This window comes from Colobus angolensis, unplaced genomic scaffold (genome assembly GCF_000951035.1).
Source record: "Colobus angolensis palliatus isolate OR3802 unplaced genomic scaffold, Cang.pa_1.0 Scaffold225, whole genome shotgun sequence".
Classification (NCBI taxonomy): domain Eukaryota; kingdom Metazoa; phylum Chordata; class Mammalia; order Primates; family Cercopithecidae; genus Colobus; species Colobus angolensis.
The window spans coordinates 5,470,656-5,484,971 of NW_012115433.1; the positions used below are offsets into that span (position 1 = coordinate 5,470,656).

Consider the following 14,316-nt stretch of genomic DNA (forward strand, 5'->3'; position numbering starts at 1 on the left):
CGCGCAGACCCGGCGGCGGACGGCGGCTCTCGACTCGGGAGAGCGGATCGCGGAGCGCAGGAGCCCCAACGCGCTGGCCATGGCCTCCAACTTTAACGACATAGTCAAGCAGGGCTACGTGAAAATCCGCAGCAGGAAGCTAGGGGTGAGTGGCTCGCTCGGCTTGCTCCTTCCCCTGCGCTCGTTCGGCCCGGCTGGCTGCCTGGGGGGCCAGGGAGAGGTGACCTGTGCGGGTACAGGGCAGAGAGGGACTTGGCCCTGTTGCTTGGCCAGGTGGGGGCCCGCACCTGCCGGGGGGTTCTGCAGACGGACCTGCGGGCTCCGGGAACGCCTGAGTCCCCATTCTCGAGTGCACCGGGCTGTCTTCGACCGTGCGGGGAAGTCAGTAGATGAAAGGGGTTGTCAGTTCCAACGAGGAACGTGCCTTGGAGGAGGTTTCTTTGCGGTGCTATCCACGATGGTTCTCAAAAGTGTGCGCTTTTCGGGTGGAACTGCTCTGTGTGGCGACGCTCGCGTGTGTTTAGAATCACCATTTTCTGGTCCCTGCTTCCCAAGCTCAATTCGAAATTCCCGTTTTATGCCCTCCCAGCGCCGCGCGTCCCTGCCGGCTGTAGCGAGCGAGTTTAGGGCGCCTTCGCCGTGGCGGAGGGCGGCTCCCGCGCCCCGCGAGTGCTCCCAGACCCGGGGACCCGCGCCCGCGTGCAGGCAGGTGTGTGCCCCGCGCCCGCCGGCGGACACTGCTCCGGTAAAGTTGATGGAGCCCTTTCTCTACTTCTTGAGAGATACGCTGCCTGGCTTGGGAGGGAAACAGTGTAGAACCCAAGGGTTCAAAACTATTCTAGTGACCAGACGAGGCGGTAGGAGGGACTCAACGGGAGGCAGCGGGACAGGAGGGGCGGGCACCTGGACGGGAGCGGCCTAGACTTGGGACGCGAGGAGGAGGATGGAGGGACGGTCAGGAGGTCCCCAGGGAGCGCGCGAGGTAGGGTGACCTGGGAGGCTGACCCGGGTGGGGTGGTCCGGAAGAGCGAGGGGAAACTCGTCTGGGAAAGAAAGTGCCCGTGTTCCGGACTCTCTGGTTGTGTCTGCCTCACTGTCCTCCAAGTTCCAGTTCTATCTACCAGGCTCCTGCATCCCGGGGCAAAAGAGAAGAACCTTCTCTTGAGCTAGAACCTTCCCTGTGTTCCCTGATGACTGGAAGATTCATCCTCCAACTTGGAGAAGGGGAAAAAGAGGGGAGAACTTTGCTAATTTCTGTGTAAAAAGGAAAGCAAAAGAAGGGTAGTGTTTAGAGAGTAGGAGAAAGGTACGGTAGAATCCCCGAAAGAGGGCAGATCACCAAGCGCCAGGAGTCGCTTTGTCGGGAGTTGGCGGCGCCAGGTGTTGGGGACAGGAGGACGGACGGCAAAGGCCGACTTGACTCTTGGTGCTGCCTCTGCTGGGTTTCACATTAACGGTGCAGACTGTACCCCAAGGACAACAGGGGCCCATTCTGGAACTTCAGCAGTTCTGTAGTAGACTGGGAGGCTGCAAGAGCGAGTGCGACAGCAACGCCCCCCTTCCTCCAGCCTGGAGCCTACGTGCGCTGCCGGGAGCCCCACCAAGGCGAAAGAGAGCAGGCGCCAGAGTCAGATCCTCGGCCCGGTTTCAAGGGCTTTTCTTGGGTAGGAGAAAGCGCCTCATTCTTTTCCAGGGATATAAGAACGAACCCACGGAAAAAGCTGCGGTTCTCCAGGAGTCTGGTTGTTCCTCGCAGCCGGGACGCAATGCTCAAGTCTGTCACCACACAACTGTCAGCCAAGGAAGGTGCAGAGCTGGAGGTGGAAGGGAGTCATCTTCTTAGCTTGACCTTTGAAGCCCTTTGCTTTACGACACGATGCTTGTTCATTTTTCTCGGCCTTTGTTCTTCTTGAAATCGCGATTGTGTCTGATGCTTCACACTATATAAACTAATGAATGAGTTAAGTCCCACACAAGATGTGTGTCTGCGTTCACAGAGTCACCTGCATGTGAAAATGAGACTGAAGAATGTAGCCTGAGTATCCCCTTCCTGCACACTTGGCCCTGGAGTATATAGGATTCCCCCCCCCACCCCATCCAAGCCTGCCAGGATTTCACACAGTAAGAACTGAGTATGTAACCCAATTATAACACAGGGCCCAAGGAAAGTGCATTGAATGCTTTTTGGGGAACTGGCGTTCACGGCGTTTGAAATGTCATCTTGAACACCATTTCTGCCTACTGATGTGTGCAAACGTCTATTTACACTTACAAAGCCTCTTTTGCTGTGCTCACCGTTTAGAGCTTTGCCTTTGTAAAGTGCAACCTTCATAGAAAACAATAAAAGTGTGTTTATATAAAAATTAATTGCTTTTGCCCTCCATTTCTACCTGAGAAACGTAAACTTCAAAGTTAGATATTGAAACAGTTTTGTTTTAAATTAAATCAAAACACTAAATTCACCTTGACTATTTTGGGAACTTTTTTTAAGTCGGTGCTTTTCTATTCAGAATATTCTAATATGCAGAAGAGTGAATTTAAATGGCAAAACTTCACATGGCTGGTTCTGTGACGCTTACTAAGTTAAGCGAGTCCCATATTAGAGTAAAACTCTAAGCAAATATTGTGTGCCTTAAAGAGTCATACCCCAAATCGTAAAAATTGAAATTATCCAAACATTAATACTTCCTTTGCATAGTTAATAATACTTATTCCTAATTTTATGGACTCGAAAGTATGAACTTTTCCAAATAATATATTTTTTAATTCTAAGGACAAGATGAGTTTGTATGATTTATGTCCAAAACTAAATTTCAAAATATAAATAATTATAATTGAACATGCATAGATATTTGATTTATTATGGACAGGACTCATGCTTTCAAAAATCGAAGTCTGTGATATTCTAACGGAGAAAAAAAGGCCTGGATATGAGGCCAATTGCATCAGAGATAATTATTGACATGAAACATAAGTTATGATGAAATGTTCTAATGTGCCCTTTGCTCCTCACAGATTAGTACAATTTTGAATGAGGGCAGTAAGGCATTTCTTGTCCTCTAGGTAGCAAGTCAGCCCTTTCAGAGGGGCTTCCAGTTTCACGAGGTCAAAAGGGCCCTTGCCCTGTGTCCCACTGGGGAAGCTAGCAACCTTTTGAGTTCAGTCTCTTACCCACTGTTTGGGCAAAGAAGCAAAATTTAGTAAGCAAGGCATATATAGCAAAATATCCAGTCGGTTTTTGATTTGCAGCCAAACTAAGAACTCAATCACTGAAAGCGTTAATATTCCAACACTTTGTGTATTGACCCTAAAGTTATCAAAAATAAATGCAGCATTGTGGAGTGAGACCATTATCATCATCACCACCACCATCATCACCATCATCACAGTCATTGTCATCAACATCACTGTACAAATTTTAGAATGCTATACCTTGACTTATTCTAGACACAGACCTCACATCATTTTTTTTCAAGGAATTCATTCAGATACATCAACATGACTATTCACAGACGCATTGTATGCAGGCAAAATAGTGTCTTCTACAGACATTTTATATTTCTTACTCAAACTCAGGTGAGAGGTTGGTATTGCTATGTGTGGGTTCTGAAGGAGTGTCTCAGGATAGCGTGGTGTGTGTGTGTATATGTATATTCAGGTACACACGTGATCAAATTATCCTGGAGCGTCCACAGTTTAAGAGGCAGTGTACACTGGTGTTTGTGTGTGTATTACAGAGTCATATTGTGTTAAGCCTGAATTATTTATGATAAATAGCCCCTGCATCATTGCTACTCAGAGTACATTGGGCCAGTCATTGTACTTTGCACCAACTTCACTCTAGGAGAAGCAGGGAAATGTGGAGGAACAGATTTGGGGTTTTGAAGACCACTAAGTTTATGAGCTGAGCACCTATTGAGAATTTCAGTTTTTGCATATTTTTCTTTTGTTTTAACAACTTATTGTGGATTTACCTACCTCTTGCCCTTTCTCCCTTCTTGATTAAAACCTCAGGACAACTCCATTCCTGGCTTAAGGATAATTGATCTCCTTTCTGTAAACACTGTGAGTTTTCCTTTCCTCTCACAACAGCTTTCCTCAGAATATTTGTTCATGAGAGAGATTTATGAAAATTTACACTTTTATAGAAGCTCACTCATTAAAATAAATACAAATGGCTGGACATGGTGGCTCACGCCTGTAATCCTAGCATTTTGGGAGGCTGAGCCAGCATGGTGAAACCCTGTCTCTACTAAAAATTACAAAAAGTCACTGGGGTCTGCTGATGTGCGCCTATAGTCCCAGTTACTCAGGAGACTGAGGCATGAGAATTGCTTGAACCCAGGAGGTGGAAGTTGCTGTGAGCCGAGATCGTGTCTCTGCGCTCCAGCCTGGGTGGCAAAGCGAAACTCTGTCTCAAAATAACTAATAAAATTAAATAAATAGAAATGTGCATATATGCATTTGTATATTTTGTCCTTTAGATCAATTTTACAATTTCTTTGGTCTCCAAGTCTGTAAAAACTAGTTTGTAAAGAGAGATTATATCTTGTATGGCATGCATTACCAATTTGCCAAGAATTAGATGCACAAATATATTTAAGATAAAACATATAAATAACTTAGTCATTCTGACCATTTACAAGTTCTGAAGAACTTTCAGGATCATTACTTCATATATGAATTCCCAATCTACAGATTTATGGTGCAGAAATTATAATGAATATGTTTCAATCTTTACTTGTCTAGAATATTGTGAATCCTGAACATTGTTTTCTCAAATGGATCTGTGATATCTATGTTTATTTATCATTTGTATAGTTATCATTTCTCATTAAATACTAATTTAGCATGTGACAATTTCAATTATTTGAACTCTCTATTTGATTCTAGATTTTTATTCATGTGACAATTATGCATATTCTTTACGCTGTGTGTACATTTGCCATTTATTTCTGTATCTATATATATTCCTGCAAATAATGCTAGTTCTTAGAATTTTCCAGTAAGAAAAGATCTAAAATATCTTCTATCCAATTCCTATATTTTACGTTATCTTCAGCTGCCTGTTTGTGTGTATGACATCTGATGTATGATGTATGCTTAGAAACTACTATCTCTATTGGCAATTTTTTTTCCTTTTAAAAACATGCCTCTGTCTGCATATGAACATGTCTGATGTTCTTTGAATTTTAAAAATTAAGCCAAAGACAGTGAACATTAAGGTAATTTTTACAGTAAAAACCAAATACGGACATTGTAGCTGAATTTTGCTATTAAATTATTATGCCTATATAAGGCCTTGGGAGAGGCTGGTAAATCAGAGAGAGTTATCAAGATTCACGTCTCAGTTTTTATCTTGATAGATTTACAGATGACTGCTGGCAAGGTGAACTGTAAAAATGACATTCCTTTTCTTAGAAAACAAAGATAATACTCAATACTTAAAGAGATCTTTCAAATGACAGAAATTAATGGTTAGTGAGCAGGGAAGTGCTACAGTGGTCAAGTATCTTTGTACGATCTACATTCCCAGTTTCCTTAAATGTCTTTCAAACATGCACAATAATGGTGAATATTTTGGATCACTATACAATAGAATAAGGAATAAAAAATTAGTTTAGGCCAGGTGCAGTGGCTCATGCCTGTAATCCCAACACTTTGGGAGGCCAAGGCTGGCAGATCACCTGAGATCAGGAGTTCGAGAGCAGCCTGGCCAACATTGTGAAACCTCGTCTCTACTAAAAATACAAAAATTAGCGGGGCACGGAGGCTGGTGCCTGTAATTCCAGCTACTCAGGAGGCTGAGGCAGGAGAATTGCTTGAACCCAAGAGGTGGAGGTTGCAGTGACCTGAGATTATGCAACTGCACTCCAGTCTGGGTAACAAGAACGAAACTTCATCTAGAAAAAAAAAACTAGTTTACTATGAAGCATATGTATTTGACGTAAATGTCATCTTTTTGAAGTATTTTTATTAGTTAACATTGCCCTGTTTGGATCATAAACCATGTAGATACTGTTGAGTAGGACAATTCAGTATTTGTATCTTTGGACTGTTTCTATTTGTATCAATTTTAGAAACTATAGAAGATAAAAGGCATGCAATACAAACAAAATAAAGTTATCTGTAGTCCCACCATTTACAGATAATCTCTAGATTTCACACATTTTGAAGTGCAGTGCTGGTTTTGAGGAAGACGTAATTTCTATCACATAAGATCAAATAATTAAAAGGGACCATACTATAATTTCTTTAGCCTCAGTTTTATTACTTGTGCCTCACTTTAGTCACAATGTTTTCTGTTTTTCTTCAAGGTCTTGTAACTTCGTCCACAGAGTCCACAAATTCTAGATAGGGAATATTTTCATTAACTTTCTGCATAAATCCTCATTAGATTTATTTTAAGATACAGAGCAGTATTATCCTCTAAGTAATTCATTTTTATATTGTTACACTATTACTCAATGAGAATATTGCACCTGTCAGTCAAACTGGATAGAATAAGAAATGATACTTTGCTATAAGCAAGAGCAGAAATTAATAAAGAAAACTACTGTTTGCATGGTATTTGCAATGATTAGTGATGGTTGTAACCTTTCAACATGGGCAAAATATTTTGTCTGCCATTTTCCTGAATTATTTGCAACAATTCTTGGTTAATTTTTATTTTTGGCTTAACAGTAAAATTACTGGGAACAAAGACATATTAATGCTTAGTTTGAGACTTCATGGTAACATAATCTCACTACATTTTGTATGTATTGTGGCTTTTACAGCTTGTAAAGACTTATCACACATATTATATATTTCTTATGGTAGGATTTTAAATGTATATTCAATTTTTAACCCCCATCCTGTACATAAACTAGAATGCAAAAGGCAGATCAGCTGGAGTTATTGAGACACAGCTTGGGTTTGTGTGTTTGTGTATACAAACCTAGGTTTATAACTTCAAGTTCAGTGTAATAGCTACTATACAACAGCTACCACTTTGGAGTGTAGACAAGTTCAACACAGTCATGTGCACCCTTCAAAGTCAACGTGCTTTCTTTGGTATCTTGGTGTAAAGCTGATAGGATCATTCACTTTACTCAATGCTAAGTTATTAAGATTGCAGATAAAAATGCTATTTAGTGAAAAAATTTATGTTACGATAAGGAAGTACTATGCAGATACTTGTCCAGGCCACACTGAATTGATACAATTTCATTTTCATTGATACCAAACACAAATTCACTAACCTCTCCTTTCAAAGAAAAAAGATAGAGCGCCTTTCAAAATTTAGCTGACAGTGTCTGGGTAGAATTTTAAAAGTTATTTAAATAGTTAAATATATTTCTTTTAGTTTTACCTTTATTTATGGAAGATTATATTTTTATTTAACATGGCTTTATAAAAGATTATGTTTAAATCAACTTAATGAAAGATGAGTTCATTTAAAGAAAACCTAAATATAAAAACTATGCAGATTAATGGGGATCCGACAAATCAAAAGGCAGTGTATGGTGACATAGTCATGCACCATATAGTATAACAGCATTAGCTAAATGCCCAGGCATTGACAGTACTCCACCACAGCATGATCTCAACTCAAGAGACTGGATTATTTTGTCTGTTTCTTATTTTTGTTGCTTGTTGCTTTAAAGGGGCTTAAATCAAAATCGATGTATTTAAATTATGTTCCTTTATTAAAAAACTATTAATTTTTTAAGTTGCCTGTAGAGCCAACCTCTTACTCAAATGTGCATATTTATATATAAAATGCATTACATGTTAATATGCTTTGGCTGTGTCCCCACCAAAACCTCATCTTGAATTGTAGCTCCCATAATCCCCACGTGCCATGGGAGGGACCTGGTGGGAGGTCATTGAATCACGGGAATGGTTTCTCCCATGCTGTTCTTGAGATAGTGAGACCTCACAAGAGCTGATGGTTTTATAAGGGGCTTCCCCCTTCACTGGGTACTCATTCTCTCTCCTGCCGCCCTGTGAAGAGGTGCCTTCCACCATGATTGTAGGTTCCCTGAGGCCTCCCCAGCCGTGCAGAACTGTGAGTCAATTAAACCGCTGTCCTTTATAAATTACCCAGTCTCTGGTATGTTCTTACAGTAGTATGAGAATAGACTAATACACATGTAGAAACGTGTGTAGTACTTTTTTCCTGATCATTTTTCCATTGTAAATATGGAATTGCTTTTTTCTGATTACTCACTACCCTTTAGCATGTTTATGTCTGTGTGTATATATGTACACACATGTATACATATATAATGTGTTAGATATTGAATATGTATGTATTTCCAATTGGCATGTTACTACCCATACATACGGAATTGCTATCTTTCCTGAGCGGATAATTATCTATATTACCTATCCCTTTGTCTATATTATCTATATTACCTATCCCTTTATTAAAAAAAAAAAAATCACTCTCAACGACAACTGCATATAGAAGTGACCTGCAGAGCTTGATCCTTCGGCCTGGGCTCTCCTCACTGAATTGGCCGGCCTGGAGTTGAGTGTGGGTTTGCCTTAAAGTTCCCTCAAGTGTTTTTAATGTGACACCAGAGTTGATAATTGTTGCCATAAAATGGTAACTTTTTTAGGAAATAGAGAAAATATGTAACACGTTAGACTCTTCTAAATTGCTAACTACACTGTTGTTAGTGCGAAGACCTCTGAAATATAAAGTTAATTATCCATTAAATCCTTTATGTAACCCTCATTTCCTGACAGTCTATAATGCTTTATAATGTGAACACAGAAGGAATACAACAAAAACTTTCTTTGACACACAGAAATTCACTTCATAAACAATGCAGGGAATTTGAGTTAATGTTTTCTGAGGACTTCTGGATCATGCTTTCCAGGCTCTCTTGATACATGACTGATGCTTCTACCAGCAATGTGGATGCTCTTAAAAGATTTCAATTGTCTAATTTGTGTATTCTCATCTAAGTAATTAAAATACCATGGCTATTTAAATTGTACTTAATTTAAGACTCACTGAGTTCTGAACAATGCAATCAGGATTTTCCCAATGGGAGATTCAGTGCATGAGACTATATTTTAAAAAACCAGTAGCTCAGAGTCAGTTTTGTATTCTTCATAAACCTGGGCTCATGGCTGTGAAAGACAGCTGCTACCCTGCAACACCTTGCTCCTGGTATCTATGAGGTTTATGTTTTATGTTCTTTTCTTTGTTCTTTGTTTCCTACTTGAAGAGATAGGGCATAGATGAATGGATGGGAGAGAGAAAATTGAAGCAATATGTAGCACATACATCTCGAGTCCAAGCAGGTAGTAGATACCCTTGTGGTTTTTAGAGAAGGTGACCATAAAGCTGACAAGTCATGAATTAAGAAGGGTTTGTTAAAAGTTCTATGCATAAGACACAACATAACCAGGTAACAATATGTGTCTAGATGAGATGGGTGTGGAGTAATGAGAAAAGATCCAGAATAAGAGTGCTTGTAGAGGTCTAAGAAGCCGGGAAATTGCTGATGGGTTTTACAAGAGGGGTTAAACGTTCATTGTCAAATTAACAAAACCCCTGAGGCTGGGGTGTAGAATAGATTGTAGTGAAATAGGACTGTTGGCAAGGAGCCAACAAGAAGTGAGTTTCGGTATCTAGGAAAGGTACTGGGTGATTCTACAGGCTAGCCAGGATGGAGAACCACTGCCACAGAAGTATTTTGTTTTTCTAGCTCTTGGGAAAAATGAATCTTTCACCTACTATTGTTTGCATTGAGAATCCATCTGGCAGTCTTATTTTTGCCTTTTGAAAATGATTAGTCTCTTTTCTTCTGTCTGCTTTTAATATGTTCTTTATCTTTGGTTTTCAGGAGTTTTGTTATGTCATGTAGAAATATAGTTTTCATTCCGTTCATCTTTCTTGAGGTTTATAGGGCTTCTTGATTCTATGGCTTGATATCATTCATCAGTTTTGAAACATTCTCCACCATTACCTCCTCAAGTATCAATTCTGTCTATTCTTTCTCTTTGTCCTTACTCATATGTAAGAAAGCAGAGATATGGCAAGTAATTACTACCATATCTCAAAGTGTCTTTATGCTTTTACTCTTTCATCTATTTGCCTCTCAAATCTTCAAGATAAATATTTTTTCTTGCATTTCTTTCAGTTTGCTAATTTTCTATTCAGCTGCAAATAATCTACTGTTAAAAACCATTCATTGCTATCAATTTTGATGTTTTTATTTTCATGTCTGGAATTCTCATTTGGTTCATTTAAAAATTATTATAAGAATAAGTTATCAATTTTATCTTTGGTAGTTTTCAATGCCTTCAAATATCTATACTTTTTGTATATGTGCAGCATTTGTGATCATGAGCATGTGAGCTTTCTTGAATTACAGAAATGGAACTTTCTCACTGGTTAATTGCTTTTTGTGGAGGTAGAGGTCATGTGATCCTCCAGAACTCCGCTGAGAGACAGGAGAGTTGGCTATAGCTTTTCCTTCATTGTGAGACCCTCTACCTGTGATGATTTTGACTTGAAATGTTCTCAAAACAAGTTATCGACCTCCATTGTAGCACTATGGCTTGTGATAATGACAGTGAAGAAAAATAATTATTTTACTTTTGAGGGTTATTTTTTCTCTTTTGTTTGTTTTGGTAACAGCAATGGCAAGATCCACTCCCAGAGTTTCTACTTTAATTGATTTCTGGGCAAGAGAATTGTTTGTTTCAGGCTTGGTTTTTATCTCAAGTGATTCTAGAATAAATGAAGTACATTTTACCAGAATAATTTTTAATGCAAGTTGTTTATCACCATATATTTCCCCTGAACCCTAGAGAGCTAGGATAAATAAATTAAAGTATGCCTCCACAAGTAAAAGAATAAATAAATAAATAAAAATAAACACTATGAATGTCTATATCAGCTATTTGTCATTTCTTTATTCATCTGGAATTTGAGTCTCTTTCCCATATTTGGAGAGTACTCCCACATTATGAATGGTGAAGGTAGTAAATAAGGTCTTGCATCATAAAAGATGAAATGCCCAAAATGCTTATCTCCCTTGCAGCTAGAGCACAAGATCATGAGCTGGTTTTTAGAAATTACAGGAATCTAGGACCGACTTTGAGTTAGTGACAAAAGAGGCAATTCAGTGGAGGAATCTTCACAGGGGAGGACAGAGTAGTCATTTCTACTGGATCAATGTAATGACACAGAATAGGAACAATGCAAATTACTGCATTTGTTGTCTCAAGTGAATATACGTATTAACCCACTTTAGTAACTTTAGAGAATATTTATGATTGCTTAGTCTTGAACCGGGTTCTCCAGTCCTCTATTCCTATTTTGAAATAATAAAAACTTTAATAAATTCCTTTCTGTCTAAATCAGCAAGTGTCAACTTCTGTTGCTTGCAACTAATACATATAACTGATAAGACAGCATTATTGAAAGTGATTCAGTTAAGTTTTAAAATATTTTAAAATCATATGTGTTTTAGATTAGTGAATATTAAATAGTTGTCTTTAGCAATAAATAGATAGAATTAATTTCTCTTTTGTTTACTCCTAGCTTAGACATTAGAGCATCATTAGTGAATTATCCTCTTCCCACATGAGGATTTGTAGGAGCTTTGATATAAGGGTACATCCAAATCATATAATTAAGAAAAAAGTTTGTTTTAAATAGGGACCCACACAAATACACATAACATATTTTAGGCAAAGGTGGAAAACTAATTTGATAAAGAGGAACGCCTTTTCGTCAAATGTTACTGGAGTAATTGAACATCCATGAGCAAACTAAGTGAAGCTTCACATCAACTTCACACCTTGTAACTCAAAACAGATCACAGACTTAAATGTAAAACGTAAAGCTATAAAAATTTTGGAAAATCGTTAGAAGAAAATCTAGGACTAGGCAGAATTCTTAGACTTGACAACAAAATCATGTTCCATAAAAGGAAAGATTGACAGATTTGTCCTATTGAAATTAAAAACTTTTGCTCTATGAAAGACCTTATTAAGAGGATGAAAAGACAAGCTATTTACTGGCAGAAAATACTTAAGGACTATACATCTATGATTTAAAAAAAAAACTAGTATAAAACACTCTAAAAACTGTACAGTAAAATTTTTTAAAACATAATTCAACCAGAAGACAGACAAAGGACACGAACATACATTTCACCAAAGTTGACATATATACAAATAAGCACATAAACAGGTGTCTGACATCATTAATCATTAGGAAGATGCAAATTAAAACTACCAAGCGATATCATTACACACCTATTGGAAAGGCTAAGAAAAAGTGACAACCCTACATGCTGACAAGAATCCAGAGAAGCTGGATAGCTGGATCACTCGTACATTACTGGTGGGAATATAAAATGGTTCAGACACTCTGGAAAACAATTTGACAATTTCTTAGCAACATACATAGGCAAAAATGAGACCTCGCAATTGCACTCCTGGACATTCATGTCAGAGGAATGAAAACTTCGCACATACAAACCTATTCATGAATGTTTGTGGCTTCTTCATTTGAAATAGTAATACACTGAAGATAAACCAGATGTCCATTGTTAGGTGAGTGATCAAACAAGCTGTAGTTCACCAAATTATGCAATACTACACAGTAGTAACAAAGGACCAAACTAATAATAAATCTCAGAAAATTAGGGTGGGTGTCTGTAAAAACAGCAGTCATCAAATGTTACATACTGTGCAATCTCATTCCATTAACACTCTTAATATAATAAATTGTAGAAATTAAGAACAGGTTGGTGGTGTCCAGAGGTTATGAACAGGGGAGAGGGAATGGGGTTTGTGTGTGAGGTAGAAGTGGTTATAAAAGCACAGTATGGGGAATCCTTTTGATGGTTGAAATGTTCTGTATCTTGACTGTAGTAATGTCAGTATTTTGGTTATGAAATGAGATGGTAATTTTACAAGAAGTTACTATGGGGAAAATTGGATAAACAGCGTGCAGGGTTGTTCTGTGCTGTTTTTCACAACTGCATGTGTAACAACAGTTATCTTAAAATTAAAAGTCTAATTAGAAAATGTAAGAGGGAGCATCAAAACCTAGCCTCATTTTACAAACATGATAAGCCATCCATTGGGGCAGAATTTTAGTGGAAGTAGTGTAGAAAAATGGAAAGAGTTTACTCTTTTAGAATCAATTGAGGGATTTAATTAATAACTTGTCACTTATGAATTGTGTAACCTATAGAAAGTTTCAAATACCTTCAAGTCTCACTTTTCTTAATTATGAATTGGATAGAAGAACACCAACCTCATTGTTGAGTAAAATAATATTTTACAAGATCTAAAACAGTGCTTAGTCTATGATGCTCCAACCATTGAATGGTAGAATTGATTGACAGATACCAAAAGCCTCCTGGGACAGACCTTTGAAAAGGAACCTATTTCTTGGCAGCCCTTCTGAACTGGGGTTCCATAAGGAAGAAACTCTTAATTCCTTGAGTCTTCCAATGTATGTAATGAGTTAACTTCCTTCCTATATGGAAAATGGTAGCAACTGTTCAATGCTTGTGAATTGAGGAAAATAATGACTCAAGTCATTTTTTTGTAAGTCTTAATTCTCTCATGAAACTCAGATTGAAAAAGATTTTGATAGATGGGCTGTCAATTTCTGCATATCATCAAGAAAACAGATAAAGGGGAAAGGTGTCGTTCTGTGATGATTTGAATTATGAGACCCCCTCCCCCACCTTCCAATCTGAATCTTAAATGATTATTACTATCTTAAAGATAGGCACCAGATACTTGTTTTACCACAGTTTTACCTCAGTAGCTAAACTCACAGTCTGATACAGTGAGTTCATGTAGATAGCCATATTGATATATTATGTAACATTTTGGCTTACTCTTTGCAAACATATGTGCAAGCATGCATTATTTCATTTTCAGCACCTAAAGGTCAATGCATTCATGAGATAAATTCTGATTTTGGAAGAAAAATCTTTAAAAAGAAAGTCACATTTTGAGGGTCACAAAAGAGAGGTCAAAAATATTTACCTCAATCTTACGATTCATATATTAAATCGCAAGATTACTAAACATGTAAAAGATTAATCTATGCCTTACGGAATTTTAAGGGATTTTAGGTTGGCTGTGTATTCATATAAACATTTCCAGTGAATATACTCATCATTTACAAACCCATCATGTAGTTAGCTTATTTAACTCATAATTAAGGGCACATTTAACAATACTGTCTTCTGTAGCTACTCCATTTTCTTCTGCTTTCTCTAGATAATGTTTTCGAAAGGGAGGGAGGGAGAGAAGGAGGGAGGGAGGGAGGGA

General features: G+C 38.3%; 1 protein-coding gene across 1 annotated transcript in view; it reads left to right on the top strand.

Annotated features, from left to right (window-relative positions):
* The first annotated feature begins 55 nt into the window (after positions 1–55).
* DOK6 (docking protein 6) overlaps positions 56–14,316 on the top strand; it is a 424,659-nt gene continuing 410,398 nt past the window's right edge. Inside the window, exon 1 of the mRNA XM_011944081.1 lies at positions 56–145. Within this exon, the coding sequence (XP_011799471.1) occupies positions 80–145 (66 nt within the window). The 5' untranslated portion in view covers positions 56–79. The remainder of the gene's footprint in view (positions 146–14,316) is intronic.